A 21,663-nucleotide genomic window follows, 5' to 3' on the forward strand; every position below is an offset into this window, starting at 1 on the left:
CTTGTTAATCAATATGTTATGTTACTGACACCGGTAACAATCCTAATATCAGCATCCAGGGTCCAATACACGAGCACCACCCAGGCTCCACACCCCAAGAGGCATAAGCAAAAATAGGCAGGCAAAGAAAAATGGCAGGCTTTGCCCATCAGAGTGAGAGGGAGGAAGCAAGCAAACTGGACCACTAGAACACAAGAGAGAAACAAATCCTTAAAAGTCCCTAACTTTATTTTTTGAAATGTCATTTCCCTTAGAGTCGCCCAGTGTCTCAGGCTTCTATTGGAAGGTCCTCTGTTTGAAGGACTGTCCTGTCCAAGTATGGTTTCAAGCACCCTTCCCTGAGTGGTGGGACTTTGGATGGTGTTGGGTTGACTCCCATCAGGCCCAGCTCTCATAGCTGACTGAGAGGGATGATGGGAGTTGTGGTTCAGCTGCATCTGGAGGGCACCATTGGGGAAAGTTGGCTTAAAGAGAAGGAACACTCTGAGAGGAGAGAAGGGGGCTTGACGCTCCCCATCAGCAGTTGGACCCTGAACAGCAGACTGAGAAGGCACTCAGGTCACCTGGGCTTCTGTGTTATGGCGAGAAGTATTGTATTTCTACTTACACGACAGTTACTTTCTCAATTTGCATTTATATACATAAATTAACCCATGCAAATTTCATGCAAATCTGCATCTTTTTAAACCTTTTTTTTAATCCTTCTCATACTTTAGCAATGTATTCCCCCTTTGGGAGGTGCAGTATGGAATTAGTGGCAGTTTGAAACCACTGGGAGAAAACACTTAGGAACAAACTTGTAAATAGTAAACTAAAATAGAGTACCCAAAACAACCTTTTTTTTAAAAAAAAAAGATTACACAGCTTCTTTGTACAGTATATCTTCATCCTGTAGAGTGTTTGCATTATCTATGTTAAATCTTTTAAAAGACCGAATGGTGTTGGGAAAAGAGAACGGTGTGAGTCTCTTGTTGTGGCCATAAGTACAGTCACATAGAAGCTAACTCTAACTGGACCAATTGCTTTTCTCCATATAAAGCAGTGGTGGGATATATCCTGACTTGCAGACCTGAATTCTCCCTGTGCTTTAGTGTGCTGTCTTGTGTTGCTAAAGGGCTGCCGGGCTGCCTCATCCTCCTGGGGACTATATCTTGCTGCCAATGTAATCTCTGTCAACAGGATTTGGAAAATATCCTCTGGGAACACAAGAGCTGGAGAAACAAACACGGAGAGAAATAATTATTACTGATTAACCATTAGCTACATCTCCACATGGTGCTCTACTTGCATAAGTGTGCCAGGGAGAGGGTGGGGGAGATCCCAGGTAGGGGTTTTGCCCTCCCCTTCCCCAAGCACACACACATAGCTTGAGCCACAAGAAGGGCTGCCCCCTCTCTTGACATCTTTTGCTGACAGGCGGTGTTGCCTGGTCTCCATTGGGGCTGACAGAGTGGGAAGCAGGGAATCCAAAAAGTAAGTTGCACCAGAGACAATTACAGGCACAGCCAACTAGTTCTTTTTTTTTAAATCATATTTTATTAAGTTTTAACAATAAAGAAATTCCAGAGCAACAAATTAAAAAAATACACACAAGAAAAACACAAAAATACAAAGTTACAAAATACAAAAATACAAACATTTAACATAAAAAGGAGAAAGAAAAAAAGCACAAAAAATTCCCTCTTTTTAAATTTCTCATCTTTGATTAACTTATTTTCCTGATACAGATAGGTAGCCGTGTTAGTCTGCCATAGTCAAAACAAAAAAAAATCCTTCCAGTAGCACCTTAAAGACCAACTAGGTTAGTTATTGGTATGAGCTTTCGTGTGCATGCACACTTCTTCAGATACCAATCTATCTGAAGAAGTGTGCATGCACACGAAAGCTCATACCAAGAACTAACTTAGTTGGTCTTTAAGGTGCTACTGGAAGGAATTTTTTTTGTTTATTTTCCTGACTTCCTCACGCCTCCCTTTTTTGTATCCCTTTTAAAAATTGGTTCAGCAAATTCATATCCTATTAGTTTATCCTTAATTATTTTTCCTCACATATTATAGCTTCCAATTTTCATCTATTATCAATCCAATCTTACATTTTACCTTGTTGCTAGAACCCCTTCATTTCATTTCAATGTCATCAATATTCAGAAATTTTACAATGTTTCTGTAAATAAATTTTAAATTTCCTCCAATCTTCCACCAACTCTTCTCCCTGGTCTCGGATTCTGCCAGTCATTTCCGCCATACAGGCACAGCCAACTAGTTCTAAGGGTGCTGCACCCCTCTGTCCAGCTGAGGTTGGCTGAGTGCACATTGGGGGTGATGAGGCAGCTCTCAACTCACCCTAACAGACAGGCCTGCACTGTGACAGGGGAAAGAAAATCTCACTGTGCCTAACTTTCTGTGGGTCACCAACTCTGGCCAGTTATAGAACAGGAAGGGGTTGAGGCCATGAGGGTGGTGGAGGGTGGTCCATTGGGGTGAATGAGACATTGCCTCACCAACCTCAGCCAGCCTTCAGCCATCCCTTGCTTGCCTGACTTGCAACCAGTCCAAGCGGTGGCGATGACTTCCATCTTCCTCCTCTCAATGTTGCCCCTTGCAGAACTCAGCAGGGAGGAGGATTGAGGGGGGCAAAACTATATCCAGTTGGCTCTGCCTGTCATTGGTTCTGGCTCCACCAGTGGGCATTGCTTCCTTCGCTCAGTGGCATGGCATCCTTTGCTGGCACCCGGGGCATGCATGTGCATGTAGGTAAATGCACCAGGCAGGACCAGGGGCTGGGCACACAGAGGGTTCATGGGCCAGCTGGCTCACCCACGCAAGGGAGAGCCCAGCCATCCAACATGGCCCTTGGCAAGCCCTTGGTTCAGCCATTCAGTGAGGGGGACAGGGGCACAGCGGCAAGACAAGGCGAAGCTCTGGGGCCCAGAGATTCCAGTGGCAGGCAGGGCAGGGATCCCTGTGTGTGGGCGCCTGGCTTGTGCGCCCTCTAAATGTGCCCAGGGCTACGGCCCTCTGCTACGCCCCTGGGCACCACCTACTGCCATTGCATGAGGGATACTATCAACCTCCCTTTCAAGAAAATAGCATGCTACTGATACATGATGAGGAAGAGCACACCCTGAAGCAGTGGGTTTTGTACTGGCCGGTAGGCCTTACTGATCGCCAGAACTAGGGGGCTAAGCTGGGCTTGGTAAGCCAGAGCCTTTTCTAGCTTGAGATGCCAAAATGTTGTTTTTATAAGGTTTCCAAAACATAGTGTGGTGGGGGGTAGGATTTGTCTACAGTTTGTATGTGTTTGGTTTAGGCTTTTAATTTTTTTTCAGAAGGAATGAAAGAAATGGAAATTGAGGTGGGAAATTAAATAAATTACTCTTGTGTTTACTTGACTCTTGGTACAAAACATGGCAATATCCTTTGGGCTCAGCAGGCTGCCCTGATAATATTGCACAGATATATATATATAAAAAGTTTGCAGCAAAGCAGTTGGGGGACATTTAATATTATTCTGGTCTCACGGTGAGAAAAACTAGGAATCTGTTTTCAATGTGGCCTCACCTCTGAAAATCTTGTCCCACCCCCACCTTTAACAGATCTCGAGGTGGGGGGCAAGTGTGTGCTTTTTGTTGGTTGTTTTCACACCCCACATTCTTATGGCGATTCCAGATCAGTGTTTTGCATGCCCTGACCCCTACATAATGGGTCTTGATGAGTTCATGTCTTTCTCGACTGCTTCCCAGGAAATGCTCATCCATTATGCTGCCTGGGTGTGTAAAAATGTCCTTTCCCTCCCTGACATGGGGAGAGGGCTTGACATATAATCTTGCCACACACAAACACACTAGTGCCGGTCGGTGGCCAGAGGGAGGGGTGATGCAGGGACACACACGCCCCAGTGTGCGGGGGCCACCTTAGCACTCTGAATGCTCCCTGGCCGAGGAGCAGCGGTGGCACGAGACAGGCTGGAGCCCGCCCTCGTAAAAACTCCCCTCGGTGTCAGTTTGACTAATTTGCTCGTCTTATCGCTGGCAGGATCCGACGTGCCCATCGCAGGCACAGGGCCATAAAACTAATGTAGTGAGGAGGCAGGCCGCGAAATGATAGATACGGCCCGTCGCTTGGAACAAGCATTAGCTTTATGAACCAGGGGTAATTGAAAGGAAATATTTGTCATTGGTCTCCGGCGGACGAGAAGTTTGCCGCAAACTTTGCGGCGACTGCCTCTGTTGGTCGGTTTGCCCACCATCCCAATGCGCAGGGACACAGGGTGTTAAGAGGCAGTAGTTACTGGGGAGTGGGGCAAGTTGCTATCCTGGGCTTCGCTCCTTCTTTGTTCCTTCAGGAACAATCAACCCCCCTAATGGCAAGCTCAGGTGAGGTGGGCCAACAGAACTGCAGCCAGAACGGGGCCACTGAGAAACAAGAGAGGGGTATCAGCATAGCCTGGGAAACCCCGAAGTTTGCTAAACTACAAAAAACAAAAACAAAAAAACCTGCAAAGTGGCGTGGGGAGAAAGTCCCAGAACAGCCGAATTAAGACTGAGTATGCTCAGTGGCCTGAAATGTTGTGCATCTGTTGTGGCGGGTGGGGGGCAGAAAACTGGGGTAGTGGCACAATAGGGGACTCTGGAAGAGGGTGTGGCTAACTGACTGGCAGAAACAATGAACTGGGTAACTCCACGCTGCAACGATTTGTTGCCAGCCTCACTTGTATAGCAGTTTTGGCAGAGGTCATGCATGTGTCTTGTTTAGAACGAGCCCTAAAGGTAAGGGTAAAGGAACCCCTGACCATTAGGTCCAGTCGTGGCTGACTCTGGGGTTGCAGCGTTCATCTCACTTTATTGGCTGAGGGAGCTGACGTACAGGTTCCAGGTCATGTGGCCAGCATGACTAAACCGCTTCTGGCGAACCAGAGCAGCACATGGAAACGCCGTTTACCTTCCCACCAGAGCGGTACCTATTTATCAACTTGCACTTTGATGTGCTTTCGAACTGCCAGGTTGGCAGGAGCAGGGATCAAGCAGCGGGAGCTCATCCCATCGTGGGGATTCGAACCACCGACCTTCTGATTGGCAAGTCCTAGGCTCTGTGGTTTAACCCACAGCACCACCCGCGTCCCTGAGAACGAGCCCTACATAGCCCTAAATAAGGGGTGGGGTGCCTCCACCCACAAGCCAATATTTGCCCACCAGACAGTCCAGATTGACCCACGAGTCGAGTTTCCTGAAGAAACAGGCCCACCTGCCCATCAAAAGATGTCAGCAGGATTTCCTCTCTAGTCACCAGTATGAGGATTAAAGCCTGTTCCCTTCTCCTTTAAACAAGAGGTGGTGGCAAGGGGGTGGGGGGCTACCTTATCCCCGCCACTCACTGCTATCGCTCACCCGTTTAGAGGAGAAGCAGAACAAAGGTGCCCTTTGAAGATGCCTCACCCCTTTAAGGGAGCAATGTATGGTGGCAGTGTGTGGGGAGGACTCTTCTACCTCCACTGCTGTCCATTCACTCACTTAAAGGAGCAGGGAGCCTGTTTCAAAGGGTGCTTTTGCAAAGCGCTTTAAGTCCATCTCTGCACTCTTATCTGAGTCTCCATAGGCTCAGACAGAAGTGCAGGCACTGGCTGAAAGCTGCAAAGCACTGTCTGAAGCAGCCTAAACACCACAAGGAGGGGGGCTGCTTCAAAGAGTGCTTTGCAGCTTTAAGACAGTGCCCTTGCTCCCAACAAGAGTGTAGATTCTGTCTTAAAATGCTTTGCAAAAGTGCTATTTGAAGCAGCCTCTCCACCCCTTCTTTAAGCACCTGGGAAGCAGTTTGGGGTCTGATACAGGCACAATTGAGCTGTCTCAAACCCTTTGGAAGTTTCCCTGTGTCCCCCTTTAAACTCCGACATCTGAGCTTTAAGGGGAAGTGTGGGGAGATCTCCCCACCTACCAGTCATTTGATATCATAATGACATAATACGATTGCCCCCACTCACCTGTCAAATTTGGTCCTCAGGGCCGAACCTGAGAGTGCTGTGGCCAGTGGAGCCAAAAAGGTGACCTCCCTAAATAAATATCTGTTTATTTCATTAAGGATCATTAGCTCAACCCAACAGAGGTGTGTGTGTGTGTGTGTGTGTGCGCATAGACCCTCAGGGCAGGGTCTAACAGTATTCAACAGTTTTTTTAAAAAAAAAATAATATGAGAAAAGAACACTGCTACCAGCAGATAATATATTCTGTTAACAAATATTGCTACCAAGAAAGCAAGAAATAGAGATGTTAATTTAGCACTGCCACAGCCTGTTCAAATCCCTGCCAGAAAAGCTGTGTTAAGGCTGCAATCCTAAACAAGCTGGAAAAGGAACACAGCGAGACTTCCTTCCAAGTTGCCCTGCCTTGATTCATCCTGTAAATGCTGGAGACAATAGCAAGATTTCACCTTTTCTTTCTTGGTATTTTATTTGTATCCTTTTTTTAAAAAAGACCTCAAGCCCCACAAGTTTCCCAAGCATAGGGTGGGTGGCACTGTAAACAAACCTCACACATTCACAAACCTCGTCCCCACATGTGGGGTCAATAGTAGACGTTTCTGTAGTGCAAGGGTCACTCGGATCACATCCTAACCATAACATTTAAACCATATCACTTTAAGAGTCATGGCTCCCCCCCCCCACACACAAAGGATCCTGGGAAGTGTAGTTCGTTTAGAGTCTCCTAACAACTTTCAGCATCCTCAGCAACCTACAGTTCCCAGGATTCTTTGGGAGGAAGCCATGGCCCTTGAAGTGGTATGAAAGTGCTTTAAACGTATGTCGCGGGTGTGATCTGTGTTACCCATTATTGATCACTGTGGGCATGTTGAATTTTGCAACTTTCACATCCCAAAAATGAGGGGTTCCAAAATGTTGCAACATGACTTGGGAATCCAAAAGATATTTGGGTTCAATTAATATTATTTAGTTATGCCTAGTAAGCAAAACATGTGTCAAATTGCATAGAAATAATTAAGAATGATCACGAAGTACTTGCAATTATTATTATTATTATTATTATTATTATTATTATTATTATTATTATTATTATTTAGCATTACCTGACATTTTCAGAAGGTATTTCTTCATCAGACTTAGACTTACCAAGTTAAATGTTGTCCAGTCACAAGACAATAGCAATTCTTTTATTCCTCACACCCTAAAACATATTTTTAAGACACCCTCACAGAAGAAATTTGCAAAAATTAAGCTTCACCCCCTAAAATGAGAAGGCCTAACCCTGTGTACAGACGAGAATTTCTTGCATCTGACGTATGTGTGGACCTAGAATCAGAGGAAGAACCAAACCAGGCTGTGCCCAGGCACATTTATGGCTCATGGTTGCATTGCATAAACAAGCAAACAGAAGAATTGATTTAGCTATAGGGACCTCTTAAGGAAGAAGAACAAACATCCTTTTACTGCCAATAGTTCCTGGTTTCTAGATGCTGCGGCCGTCTTATCACAAATTTACCTTTGCACGCTCACTTGGAAATCCAAAGGCAAACAGAAGCTATACACGTGGTTGAGTTCCTGGTCCCCTGGAAGATTCAAATGGCATCTGAATCTTCAGGATGGCCGATCCAGATGACTTGCAGCTTTTCCCTGCAGAAGTTCCCCTGCAGAGAGCTCAGCAAGTTGGGGATGTATGCAGTTGCAATATTTGTGTGTGCCCCCGCGTGTCCAGCGAGGCAGTCAGGGGTGGGGGTGCGGAGATGAATGATTGGATACATCAGCATCCTTTCATCTGTCATCCTGATGAGGCAAAGGAGCTTTAATCGACTTTAATAGCCATCAAATGGCATCAACAACTTCTCCTAATACGCAAATCAATTAGCAAGATTGATTGGCAGGAGGAGAGTGGTCAGGTGGCTCTGGGAGGCAAGGAAGGAGGGCTGCAGCCGTTTTGGAAAATCCAGAGCGATGGAGAAGACTTTGGAAGCAATACTGTTGGTGTGCTGTGGTGCCCTGGGGACTCGTGCAGGCATTCCTGTTACTCCTCGTTTGCCGATGTAACTGCTGCATTCATCTTTTTTTCGTTCGCTGCAATCCCGTCTCCTTAGTCTGCGGCTTAGAATGGACAAGTGGGAGCCTGCAACAAAATGTTGCAGTGGTGTCATGCTGTTCAGCATTCCAGCTAGGCACCCATGCCCTTTCCCCGAATACACCACTCCATTTTCCCCACTCCACGTAACTCTGTAGTTCCCATCTATGGCTGCTGCTGCTGTGATAATGATATCTGGGTGCATGCAAAGGGAGGCTCTGGCGGAAGGAGCAGATGAGGCCATTCAACGGTCAAGAAGGCAGATACCGCAAGTGCCATAGAGAAAAATGAGGGATGGATGGGGTTCATCAACCTGAGAAGGTAGCCCATGTAGGAGAAGGAGAACTCTGATCCTCCATTGTGGGGTATCTTCAGGAGAAGAAAAAACAAAAGAGTAAACCCTACACATACCGTATTTTTCGCTCTATAAGACGCACCCGATCATAAGACGCACCTAGTTTTAGAAACAAGGAAAAAATGTTCTCTCCCTCTCTGCGCACCTAGAACAAGAAAAAAAATGTTCTCTCCCTCTCTGCGCAACGTGTCTCCAGCAAAGCGGGAGGAGAAACGGAAGGGGCTCCGTTTCTCCTCCCACTTCGCTGAAGGGGCGCTGCACAGAGAGGGAAAGCTGCGCAGCGGCTCTCCAGCGAACCAAAGCCAGGAGAGCAAGAGGAATCAATCCCTCTTGCTCTCCTGGCTTCAGCGAAAGCTGCGCTGCCTGCATTCGCTCCATAAGACACACACACATTTCCCCTTACTTTTTAGGAGGGGGAAAGTGTGTCTTATAGAGCGAAAAATACAGGACCTGGAGTGAAGTTCCTAAGACTGTTTGTATTCCTCCTTCTGGCAACATCTGCCGCCAAACTGTTTGCTCTGCTTTCCTTTGGACCACGTCAGCAAGGCCGGGGGGGGTCTTGTTGTCTGAACAGCCCAGGACCTCCAGACACACTATCCAGGCTTGCGCCCCAGGGAGGTCACTTCATTGCTGCTAACATAGCGGTTTGACCCCCAGAGGCACACTCCATTGACTCTTGAGAAACCTCTTGTGGAAGAGGCACACAAAGAATGGCCTCAGATGGTGATCGCAGGGTCCAGGCTGGCTCATCTGGGGAGAGATGGTCCTTGAGGTATTGCGATTCTGAGCCGTGTAAGGCTTTATAAGTGAAAACCAGCACTTTGAATGGGGCCCAGAAACTAATCTGCAGCCAGTGCAGTAGATCAGTGTAGTACAGTGGTACCTCGGGCTAAGTACTTAATTCGTTCCGGAGGTCCGTTCTTAACCTGAAACTGTTCTTAACCTGAAGCACCACTTTAGCTAATGGGGCTTCCCGCTGCCGCCGCGCTGCCGGAGCCTGATTTCTGTTCTTATCCTGAAGCAAAGTTCTTAACCTGAAGCACTATTTCTGGGTTAGCGGAGTGTGTAACCTGAAGCGTATGTAACCTGAAGCGTATGTAACCCGAGGTACCACTGTATCATCAAACCATCTTGCCCCAGTAAACAACCTGTTTGCCAAATTCTGCACCATCTGAAGTTTCCAAATGTTCTTTAGAGGCAGCACTGTGTATAATGCATTGCAGTAATCTAACCTAGAGACTACTAGAGCATGGTCAACAGTTGTTAGGCTACCCTTGCCCAGAGAGGAGTGCAGCTGGGCCACCAGCCCAAGCTGACGGAAGACGCTCTGTGTCACTGAGACCACCTGAGCCTCAAGATACAAGCTGTGTGCCTTCTCCTTTACTGGGACTGTAACCCCACCGAGAGCAGGCAACCTCCCATCCCTTTCATTTTGAGCATCCCTCTGATTGCTTCCTCCAAATCACTAGGCTTCTGACTAACCAGCTAAGCTGATTTGAGGAGTACTGGATGGCTAGACTCTAACCAAGGGTGCCTGTGTTTTGTTTGACAGATGAACCGCCCAATCCAAGTGAAGCCAGCAGACAGCGAGGGCCGAGGAGGTAGGTTGCTCTTCATTTTCAACCCATTCATCCATGCTTGACTAACTAACCCTGAGGATCTATTTAGTGTCTCGCCTGGGAGCACAGTTGCACCACCACCCGGTAACGGCCGATCAGACACTTCTAGCACTGCAGCTGCACTGTGCCAAAATCCCCTCTGCTTTGCCCGTTTCCCTCTCAGTCAGTGGCAGAGATGTGAGGTGTTCGGAAGCCGAGAGATCAGTGCAGCCCCACCAACCACCATCTCCTCATTAAAATGAGTGAACAGGATGAAGGTCCATTAATTTAAATAAATCTCTCCTGAATAAAATCTCCTTTTTTGTTCGTTCTGGGTTTTAGTGTTTTGTTTTGTTAATTTAAGCTGCATTTTCCGTCTGTTTTCTTTTTGTGCATCCACCTTGGGGGCCCTTATTACAGCTAAGATAATAAAACGTTTAATTTAAACAAATAAATACCATACACAGAACATAGATGCTTTTCTTGCTGAGGCTGATGCTCCAGCCTGCACCCTTTACCTCATCTGCTCTGGCTGACACACTCTAAAATTTCACCTGCCTTTTAATGTGGTTTGCCCCCTTCCCCAAAGTGGCTTTTCTGTTATTCATCTCTCTCCCAAAAGTGGCTTCTCAAGAAAGGATTCTGAGAGGTTTGCTGATGGAAACAGATTTCTGACATGGACTTCCTGTTTCCAAGGCTCTTGGCTTGGTGCTTGCAGCTATAGCTCAGCTGGCAGATCATGAGGCTCTTAAACTTAGGGCCGTGGGTTCGAGTCCTGCATTGGGCAAAATATTCCTGCCTTGCAGGGGGTTCCAATGTTGCAATTCTATAATTCTATTATCCTTTGCTCTCTTATTGTGGTAGTACTTCAGCCACGAGGGCTGCATCTAGCATAGCCAATGGGAAGACAGGAAGAGGCAGCAGGACACTGTCATTGGATGGGGTGAACCTTGAGGGATGGATGGAAACGTGTGATTGATAGCTGGATTTGTTTCATGCCTGGCTGCACCTTCTAGTTAGGCACACATTTTTGGATGCCACAGATACTTTCTTCAAAAAATACACAGCGTTCATAACACAGTGAGGCTCGTGAGGCAGTCTTTCTGTTAATGAAAATATTGATGATCATAGCACAGTCCTGCACAATCTACTGCATGCATTTAAAGCACATGACTTCCCCCAAAGAATTATGGGAACTGCAGCCTGTTAAGGGAGCTGAGAATTGTGGGAAGTCATGCGCTGTAATTGTGCATTGTATGTGCTTTAAATGCATGCTGTGGATCACAGTGGTGCATCAACTTTATGTATAAGAAAGAAAATCGGAATGTTGTGCCATGGATAGGGATACAGCCACCTGCATGCATAATGCAGATTTTGCATATTTGCATGCTTTTTTTCCTTATTTTGCATAATGTATTCTGTTTCTGCTAGTCACAGGGAGTGACGAGGAACAGCACAAGGCACCAAAACTCCACCCCTTCCCCTGAGCAACTGAAAACAGTCAGCTGCCCATTGGGCTTTTTGCATTTAGCAGATTTGCATTCTATCAAGCCTCTCTTCCAATCCATAGGGGCCAGCAGCTAAGCGGCTAGCTTAAAACAATCGAAAGCTGGGAGTCTTGTGGCAATGGATTTTGTACATAATACCATGCTTTGTACCTTTTCTAGTCTCGTGTGGAACTGCAGACTAATGATAATGAGAGCCAGCATGGCCTAATGGTTAGAGTTTTGGACTAGGACCTCACAGGGTTGTTGTGAGAATAAAACAGAGAGAGAGAGGAGAAATGTTTGTGCTACCTTGAGCTCTGTAGAGAAAAAGTGGGATGCAAACGTTACAATAAATAAATAACCTTGCTTACATAAACAAATGAAGTCCGCCCTTTGGCAGGTTTTCTGTCCATCTGGCTCTCCTTTGCAGTAGTTAAAGGTAAAAGTAAAGGGACCCCTGACCATTAGGTCGAGTCGCGGCCGACTCTGGGATTGCGGCGCTCATCTCGCTTTATTGGCCAAGGGAGCCGGCGTACAGCTTCCAGGTCATGTGGCCAGCATGACTAAGCCGCTTCTGGCGAGCCAGAGCAGCGCACGGAAACGCTGTTTACCTTCCCGTCCGAGCGGTACCTATTTATCTACTTGCACTTTGACGTGCTTTCGAACTGCTAGGTTGGCAGGAGCAGGGACCGAGCAACGGGAGCTCACCCCGTCGTGGGGATTTGAACCGCATTTAACTTTGCTTAGCCTCAGGGGTCCTGCTAGGTTGGCAGGAGCTAGGTTGGCAGGAGCAGGGACCGAGCAACGGGAGCTCACCCCGTCGCGGGGATTCGAACCGCTGACCTTCTGATCGGCAAGTCATAGGCTCTGTGGTTTAACCCACAGCGCCACCCGTATCCCTTTTGCAGTACAATTACATGTGCCTATGCTAAGACACATTATTAAAACACAGTATCATAAAACAACAAATTGCAACATTAATATATATATTGCAGTGAGCACTTTTTACAGCTTACAGGGACTGATAAATGAGGCAAACCTCATTTAAACAGTATTTTGAAACACCAAGATCAAAGTTTCTTGAAAGGCCTGGGAGAATTTTCTTTTTAAAAGTCTTCACCCGGTAATGCCAGAAGGACATAGCAGAGGAGCCAGGATGGCAACACTAGGGATGCCCTCCTCCTGGGTATCTGTTCATTTAACTTTGCTTAGCCTCAGGGGTCCTTTTGTTTCCCCTTCCAGCCAGCCACATGTTCTCAGTTTGAGACATTTCGGTGCTGCGAGAGCCCCATCTGAGCCTGGACGTCTCAACCACATCAACCCTTTTCTTTCTCCGGCTGATCTCATTACAGGCTGGGCTGGGCCAATGCTGGGATCTTAAAGGCCACTGCTCTGATGCTGCCTTGGGGTGGCTCTGTCACTTCTGCCTGCAGTTAGACCCGATTCCTCCCCTTGAAATGTCAGGCAGCCATGGATTATTGCATTTGAGGTGCAGCATAAGTCGAGATAAAGCGCCCTGGGAATCAATGAGGAGCTGGCCTCAGCCTGGTTCCCCATTGATTGATGAACCTGTTCCTGCATCAAGCACAATTACTCCTGGGGTGGCGGGGGCAAGAGCCAGTCAGGACTTAGGTGCTGCTGTGAAACTTCCTCTGACACCCCCAGGTAGCGGATGCTTGGAGAGGCAGCTTCCGTGCCTTTCCTCTGTGAGTTTGTGACAAAAGCCTGGCTATATCTTGTGGCAGGCAGTCATCAAGATTTGTTCTTCCACCTTTCGTGGTGGTTTGACTGCTTTGTCTACATTTCGTCACCCTCGTACCTACGGGACTGCCTCTCCTGGTATGCCCCATGGAGGACCTTAAGGTCCACAAATAACAACACTTTGGAGGTCCCGAGCCGCAAGGTGGTTAGATTGGTCTCAACTAGGGCCAGGGCCTTTTCAGTACTGGCCCCGGCTTGGTGGAACGCTCTGTCACAAGAGACTAGGGCCCTGCGGGACTTGACCTCTTTCCTCAGGAAAGCTGTTCTGCCTGGCCTTTGGTTTGGACTCAGTCTGACCCTTATGTTTCCCTTCCCTTATGGTTTTGATTTATGGGCTACTATTAAAATGAGGCTGCATTTTAAATTGTATTTTAACCTGTATTTTATTAAACTGGTTTTTTGTTTGTTTGTTTGTTTGCCCCCCCCCCCATTATGTTTTATTGTAATTTTATTGGTGTTAGCTGCCCTGAGCCCGGCTCTGGCTGGGGAGGGCTGGGTATAAATAAAAAATTACTGTATTATTATTATTTGGTTCCGTTGAGTTCTGTTTTCTCCTAAGCTGTTCCAGGAGATGGGCCTCAGCATGCAGAGAACAGAAAAGTATAATGGAGAAGCTTTAGGCCTTTCCTGTCTCTGAGCTCCAGGGCAGGCAACACAAGGTTATGCTCAGAGCAATTTTTAAGCTGGAACTTGCTAGAACTCAGTTCCAGCACTTCTCAGGTGGGTTCCACTGCCATTATAAGAGAACAAGGGAGGCGTTCATGGTGAGTTCTGGCCCCTCTTTTTCTAGAAGAATAACACTGGTTATGCTCTTATCAAACTGGTCTTATTCTCGAGGCAAATAGTTGGGATTTTTATGTAAAAAAGGGGAGGATGAGGACATGGGCATAGCCAGGATTTATTTTAGGGGGGGACAGGCATTATGTTGGAGGGGGCAGAACCAAGTTATCTGCGACACAATTGGTCAGTTTAGTATTTCTATTTCTTTACTTGATTTGGGGGGCACCTGTGCACCCCTGTACTCCCCTGGCTTCACCCATGGATAAGGAACCTGTTGGATTCCAGCCTCCAGGAGCTCCCGTGCACATGGCCAATAGTCAGAGAAGATGTGAGCTGCAGTCCAATGAGATCAGGAGAGCCACAGGTTCCCCATCTCTGATTCAAAATACGTATATCCTGCTCTCAAGGCATCTTACAAAAGATTTGCACAATGCAACACAGACTGGGCATAGTTTCAGCGAGAGAAATAAACATGCTGTCCACATGATTACTCCACTGACATTTCCTGCCTGCATTCCCTGGTGTGACCCTTCAGCCTCCACCTAGTAGACAGCAGAACCCTCTGATGGCCTCTGTGCTAGCAAAGTTACTTAAATAACACAGGCGGTGCCCAGAGAGAAAAGAAATCCTGATAACACTTTACTGAGGAAACTGATCAAAAACAGTATATAATTTGAGCAGAATGGAACCTAGAGATTTTTTTCTTTCCTCATGCATAATAGGGATAAAGGTAAAGGTAAAGGGACCCCTGACCATTAGGTCGAGTCGTGGCCGACTCTGGGGTTGCGGCGCTCATCTCGCTTTATTGGCCAAGGGAGCTGGCGTTTGTCCGCAGATAGCTTCTGGGTCATGTGGCCAGCATGACAAAGCCGCTTCTGGCGAACCAGAGTAGTGCACGGAAACGCCATTTACCTTCCCGCCAGAGCGGTACCTATTATCTACTTGCACTTTGACGTGCTTTCGAACTGCTAGGTTGGCAGGAGCAGGGACCAAGCAACAGGAGCTCACCCCCTCGCGGGGATTCAAACCGCCGACCTTCTGATCGGCAAGTCCTAGGCTCTGTGGTTTAACCCACAGCGCCACCCGCGTCCCTGCATAATAGGGATACATTCAACCAAACTTAATAGCATGTGTAACCTCTCTAGAGATCATGCCACTGTGCCTGCTTGCTCAGTAGCATCCTCCTCCTCTTGGCTAGTTGACTTTAACACTAACAGGGTTAACCCTTCAGTTACAAACCGAATGATCCTTGCTGCTGCAGTTCCAACAGCCTGAGGCAAGGGAGTGGGGGCTGAGCAGCTTTCCCTCACTGAAACTTGGCAGTTGCCAGGCAGTAGCTCCCTCTGAGGGCTTCTGAGGCAAGAGGGGAGGCCAAGCAAGCAGCTGGAACACTTGACAGCCAATGATTAGGGATGCTTGAGGAATTTTATTTCTGCAAAGTGACCTAATCTGCACCTCCTCAACTAATGTGTGGTTCAGAACTTAATTATCCATTGCACTTCACTCTTCTCTTCCTTTTCTGGTACTGTTCTCAAAAAAAAAGAAACCCCCCAAAACACCATACCAAAATGTATTTTTAAAAATACATACTTTAGGATAAAACGCATTTGGAAGTGCATGCATTGAGATAAAATATATATTTAAATGTGAACATAGGGTCTTGCGAAAGAACAATGTCAAACCAGAATTGATGATCTCCTTCACAATAGAAAGTGTCCTTTCATACTGTATTACAGTGTGATAAGCTGGTTTGACAGCCAGGGACAGGAAGTCCCTACAGAGGGTGGCGAATACAGCACATGACATCATGGGTTGTCCCCGGAGTTCGCTAGATGACATCGCGGGAGACTGCTGCCTCAGGAGAGCGAGGAAAATTATTAGGGACGACTCACACCCTGGCCAGCACTTCTTTAATCTCCTCCCTTCGGGCAGGAGATACAGAAGTATAGTCAACCGCACCAACAGGTTAAAGAACAGTTTTTATCCGTGGGCTGTTGGGCTGCTGGATGGGGGGGGAAATAGTGGTGTAATTGACTTCTGACAAGCACACAAAGTGCGAACAAGACTGAGTGTTTTTTTGGGGAGGGGGCTGGCTCGTTTAATTTCACTGCACACAGGTGGTGTAGTATTTATTTATTTATTTATTTATTTATTTATTTATTTATTTATTTATTTCTGTTTATTGTTTGTTGTCGTTTTTTCTGGAAAGGATCTTCATAAGTGATGGGCACTGAAAGGAAGGTGTAAAATGTCATGACAACTGCCGTAACTGGGTCAGGAAAAGAATGATGTCCCTTCTGGTACAGCACCAGCAGTAGCTCATCATTGATAGAAGCCCAGCTCTGCTGGTTCTTCCTCCTTTGCCGGTTTTGGGCATCTTCACCAGCGCAAAGCACATGGAATTGTAACACGAGCTTAGGTAAATAGTGTATGAAGAGGAAAAAGAAAATAGCCATTCAAAGCAACTTATACAGCTGCATTAGAGAAAGCATGCACTTCATGGTTTATAAAGCAGTGAACATTTGAGCAATTAAACTCAGCTTGTGAATAGGGCCTAGACTAGAGAATGTTTTGATGCATTTGCCTTGCCGAAGCCAAGCAAGTCTGGCCTGGGGTAGGGCTTGGGTGGGAGGCTGCATGGAAAACTTTCTGTACCATTGTAATTAAAAATGAACCATGAAGCAGAGTAGAACATTGGGAGGGGGAGCCCTCACACTGTGCTGCACTGGGTCACATAGCCTCATTGACTCAGAACCCGATGAAACCATTCAGATGCTGAGTCTGCACTAGAGGCTCTCAATATCCTTTGCAAACTACAGTTTACTGGACTCCTTGCACTGTTGGAAGCCATGACTGTTAAAGTATTATAACCGTGCTTTAAATGTGTGCTGTGGGTGTGGCCAAAGTATAGGGTATGCAAATGATTTTGACAGCTGAGACAGAAAACAATCTCTCCTCCTCTCTGGAACTAAAAATACAACAATATCAAATTTAAAAATCACTGCTTTTGTTGAGTCAAAATGGTGCCAGTCCTCACCAAGAAGTTGTTGCAGTCAGTGCTGCACTTTTAACATTTGGAGAGGAAAGGTGCTAGTGCTATGTACCCTTAAGTATCCCCCCCAAAAAGCACTGTGAATAACTAACACTTTGTTGTCCACCCAAAACCTGCCATTTGAGGCAGCCGCCTTACTTTGCCCAAGGGTAGGGCCAGCCTTCCAGCATCCCAGATATGCACTTTACTAGGGTTGCTGTATGTCCGGAATTTCCCGGACATATCCGGAATACTGTACTTGGGAGCAGTGTCCGGACAGAAATCATAAAAATGTCCAGAGAAATCTGGATGTATGGCAACCCATGTTGGCAGTGTCGTTTTTGGCAATTTTCCTTAAAATTAGCTCAACAACTTTGGGCAAAACTTTAAAAAGCTCAATACATTTGCCCCCTACCGCTGCTCAAAAAACTGTTTGAAATATGGCTAGCCTAACTTTCCAGGGCTTAAATGCACCTGTTGCTCTTTCTTTCAGCATCTTTTCATCCCAGAGGAACTTTGCAAAGTAGAGCAGGAATTTGGGTTTTTTGAACCAGAGCTGTGAGCAACACCCTCTGGTCATTTATCTCCCTCCATCTCTGAACCAGCCCTTCCCATAGAAAGAGAAAGACATGTACACACAAATGAGCACACATTCTGCTTTCCCAAATAATAGCCAATAAAAAGTAATCGGAGACTTGAAAAGCCCATAGAGCTGAAAGGGGAAATAGGAAAGACTGTCACATTTCCAACTTCCTTCCTCTGATCTATATGCTTCAAGATAAAGGCAACCACTCTCAGCACCTCATGACCAAGTGGGCAGGGAGAGGGCTCTCAGAGGCCTCATGGGTACCAAGGGAAGACCTCAGGCGCATTGCTGTGCCTGTAGGTGCCACATTGACAATCCTTTCAGTAGAAGTTGCAAGTGCAGCATTTGCAGCGATAAACCAAGAGACAGTTGGAGCAGATCGTACTCTGGAGATAGGAGTCTTTGCAGCCCTTTCCATTAGCCAGAAGACTGAATCATAGTACAAGTATACTGAGATGTTTGAAAAATGTTGTTCTAGTTACCTGTTGTTGCTTTTAGAAAACTATTGAAGGCTTGTCAATATGCTCACCAGAATACCATAATCTGGCCTTGACAGTGTGGATCTAACACCCAAGTTCAGCTGGCTGTGACCCCCTGCCTCTGCTCTTTCTTCATCTCAAGAAGCTGCAGGGATTGTGGCCAGTGGATGACTAGCACCCTCTAGGGGAAATACCAGGCCAGTAGCTCGCCCGAGAACAAAGATTGGCTTCGTGTTTGGCATCAAAAACCACATTGCAAAACTTTTTCCATAATCTGTTCAAACTGAACTCTACAATCATGAGAGATGGACTAGGACTTTTAATTAAAACTTATACATACATTATTTTAGAGGTGGACCATTGCTCCAAAACTTTCTCAGATTGACTTTGGAGGATTTTCTGTGTTTTCCTGGGGTGGAGGGATGGAAAGAACGTTCACATCTCCAAAGTTAATACAAAGATAAGAAAAAGGTTGCAACATGAACACCAGGCACGTCCCTGAGCAAACCACAATTGGTAAACCAAGAACAAGTCTTATTGCAGCGCATGGTAGCGCAGCAGCAGGAAGAATGAGTTGCTGATGGGATTTAAAAGTCCAACAGCATCTGGCAGGAAACTCATAGGAATAAGTGAATCTGTCTTTCCCATTTTTTCCAGTCTTCCATTCAGTTCTACATATTTCCATATCAGTTTTTTTTTGGGGGGACGACAATTTTTAAAGGTTCTCACGAGAATTCATTGGCAAATTTCTCCTGATACAGTGGTACCTCAGGTTAAGTACTTAATTTGTTCCGGAGGTCCGTTCTTAACCTGAAACTGTTCTTAACCTGAAGCAGCACTTTAGCTAATGGGGCCTCCTGCTGTCACCACACCGCCGGAGCACAATTTCTGTTCTTATCCTGAAGCAAAGTTCTTAACCTGAAGCACTGTTTCTGGGTTAGCGGAGTCTGTAACCTGAAGCGTATGTAACCTGAAGCGTATGTAACCCGAGGTACCACTGTATACATGTTTCTGCAAGCACTTTTCACTGACATAATGCATTTTTGCATGCTGTTTTCCGTAACGTATGCATTTTGTGCATAGTTTGCCCTGGCATATGCATCTTTGTACACAAGCTAGCTGGAGAATTGCACTGCAAAATCTGGGGGACGTAGAAATCTCAAAGGATGACAATGTTTCCTTGCGTATATTGCTTTAAGGAGTGTGGGTTTAGTAGGTTGCCTTTTCAATGCAAACCAAGCCAAGTCATTCTGAGCAGCACGCATTCATTAATTTACTGCAGTTATAGTCTATTTTTCCCCCACAAGGAATTCAAGGTGGCATACCTGATTCTCCCCCTCCCCATTTAATCTCCACAACAACCACCCTGTGAAGTAGGTTAGGCTGAGAGGCAGTGACTGGCCCAGTGTCACCTAGTAAGTTTCATGAGCAAGTGGGGGGGGTATGCACCCTGTCCCAGTCCAACACTGACCACTATGGAACACTGCCTCTCCTTGCTTTAATGGCCTCCATCAAACCAGACATAGGTAGATTTTGGCAAACCTCTAATGCCCCATTTTCTCCTCTCTCTCTCTCTGTGCACCTTCTTCCCCATTTCCTATGGCGCCTGTCTGCAGACAAATGCACGCGAGGATCGGTATTTTAAACCCAGTGATGTTTTATTCCCAGGGTTCAGTTGCTTGAGCAGGGTAAATAACAGTGTATTCAGAGAGAGATGTAGTTATTAAACACGACTCAGCTGGTGCCAGCAAAAGCTCCGTGCGTCCCAAAGGGAACTGGGAAATAAATTACCCACTTACAGAATGTAATTGGTGAGGGATTAAAAATCAATAGACAGGCAAGAACAAGCAAGCTGCCTCAGCCAGGCTCTGTGGAAGAGGAGAAATCCCATTGCAAGAGGATGGCACTCTCATTGCCCAGGAGCACGTGCCCAAGAGCACAGTTTCTGGCTATCTGGGGCTCCTCGGCCTTTTAAGAGGTCAGTGGCAAAGAGGTTTGATAGGTAAAACGTGCTGTGACAGAATGGCCAGCCCTTTCCACCCAAGTCCCACATGTCAGCATCGCCCTTGAGCCAGTGCCACTAACTGGACTCATGCACTTCAGCCCCGACTGGGCTAGGCGAGCTGGGTAGCACTTCCAGAGACCACCTTCTGCACAAGAACAGGTCAAAGTGCTGTGGACTCACAGCTTAGAGTTGTGAGCACCGGATTCACTTCCACAAGTAGACAGTCGTCACACAGCAGAGTATATAAACGACTCGGAGAGCAGCTCTTACGAAAGCAAATATCTTCTTTATTCTATCTACAGCTATTATACAACTATATACAGAGCTTAATGAGGTCTAAGCATAAATGAATGCTAAACTGCACTGAGTGTCTGCAGCTGCTCTTAGCAGCAACCTTATCTATACACACATGCAACCTTATCTATACACATCTCTTAACACTCAGTCTCTTTCTCTCCAACACACTGACTGGCTGACTGACTTGGTGCTGGAGTAGAATAAGTAGAGAGCAGAACACTGCTCCTCCTCTCTGGAGAACCAGCAGACTCATCAGGAGATTCTTGGATATGGGAGGGGTGAAATCTCCTCACCACAAGCCCACTGGAATGGACTGTAGGATTTAGATGCAAGAAACCTTAGATTCAAAGCCCAGCTCAGCAGTGCTCTACCCCTTTGGCCCTGCACTGTTTTCCCAGAGGATCAGATGGAATATACCAAAATATGCCTCTAACTCTCCTGGGAACGAAATCATTCAAAGTGCAGGAGGCCACTTTGAATTAATAGTTCCCCAATTCGGCTGGCACAGTTGCATTGGTTTGTGGCCGGCCTTGTGAAAAAGAGCAAGCCCCTCTTTGGCTTTTTGAAATGAAGCAGAACTGGAAGGAATGCAGACAAAAGGGATAAGAAGGAATACAGCCTTCGGCAGGGCTTGGAAGAATGAGTATAGACAGAACTGGATCGAGGTCTGAGGGGGCAAGGGGCAAAACGTCCTTTGGCAGCGGGCTCAGGTGGGTTTGCCCTGCAGTAATGTCATGGCTGTGAGCAACACAGGGCAGCCGTGATTTCCCACAATGCTCCAGGGTGATGCTGCATCAAGAGCATTGTGGGAAATTAAAGGGGTGGCTTCAGTCAGCTGCCACCGGGAGTGCTGGGTCAGAAAATAATAATAAAGAGGATTCCAACATAAGCATTAGCTGTGCACCCTGGTGGGGCATTTGAACCCTGACAGCTGCCCCAAGATGTCAGGAGCAGATACCAGCCTTGAGGATCTGTCAGTTTCAGTTTCTCATTTTTCTAGTCTTCACATTTCCACATTTCTTTGCAGATTTTTGATTTAGCACCTCATGAAAATTCTTATTGTTATTATTAATGATTTTCAGTTTTATACATTTCAATAATTTTACAATCATTTTAACATTTCAAAATTTGACTTCCTTTCCCCACTTTCTGCAGTTCCTTAAGCTCTCTTTTTATGTACAGCATTGTAGGTACTGAGTTAATCATTGCTTTATTATTATTATCT

At 46.4% G+C, this 21,663-nt stretch overlaps 1 protein-coding gene across 10 annotated transcripts in view; it reads left to right on the top strand.

The window, feature by feature from the left end:
- Positions 1-21,663, top strand: part of CELF6 (CUGBP Elav-like family member 6) — a 166,821-nt gene that overhangs the window by 104,634 nt on the left and 40,524 nt on the right. For all 10 annotated transcript variants that reach the window (XR_014162706.1, XM_081887721.1, XM_081887724.1 and 7 more), the window contains one exon: positions 9,967-10,015. Coding sequence is in view for 9 of the 10 variants with exons in the window: in XM_081887721.1 (XP_081743847.1) it covers positions 9,967-10,015 (49 nt within the window). In the remaining variant the exon portion in view is untranslated. The remainder of the gene's footprint in view (positions 1-9,966; positions 10,016-21,663) is intronic.

This window comes from Podarcis melisellensis (genome assembly GCF_964234715.1).
Source record: "Podarcis melisellensis genome assembly, chromosome: 14".
Lineage (NCBI taxonomy): Eukaryota > Metazoa > Chordata > Lepidosauria > Squamata > Lacertidae > Podarcis > Podarcis melisellensis.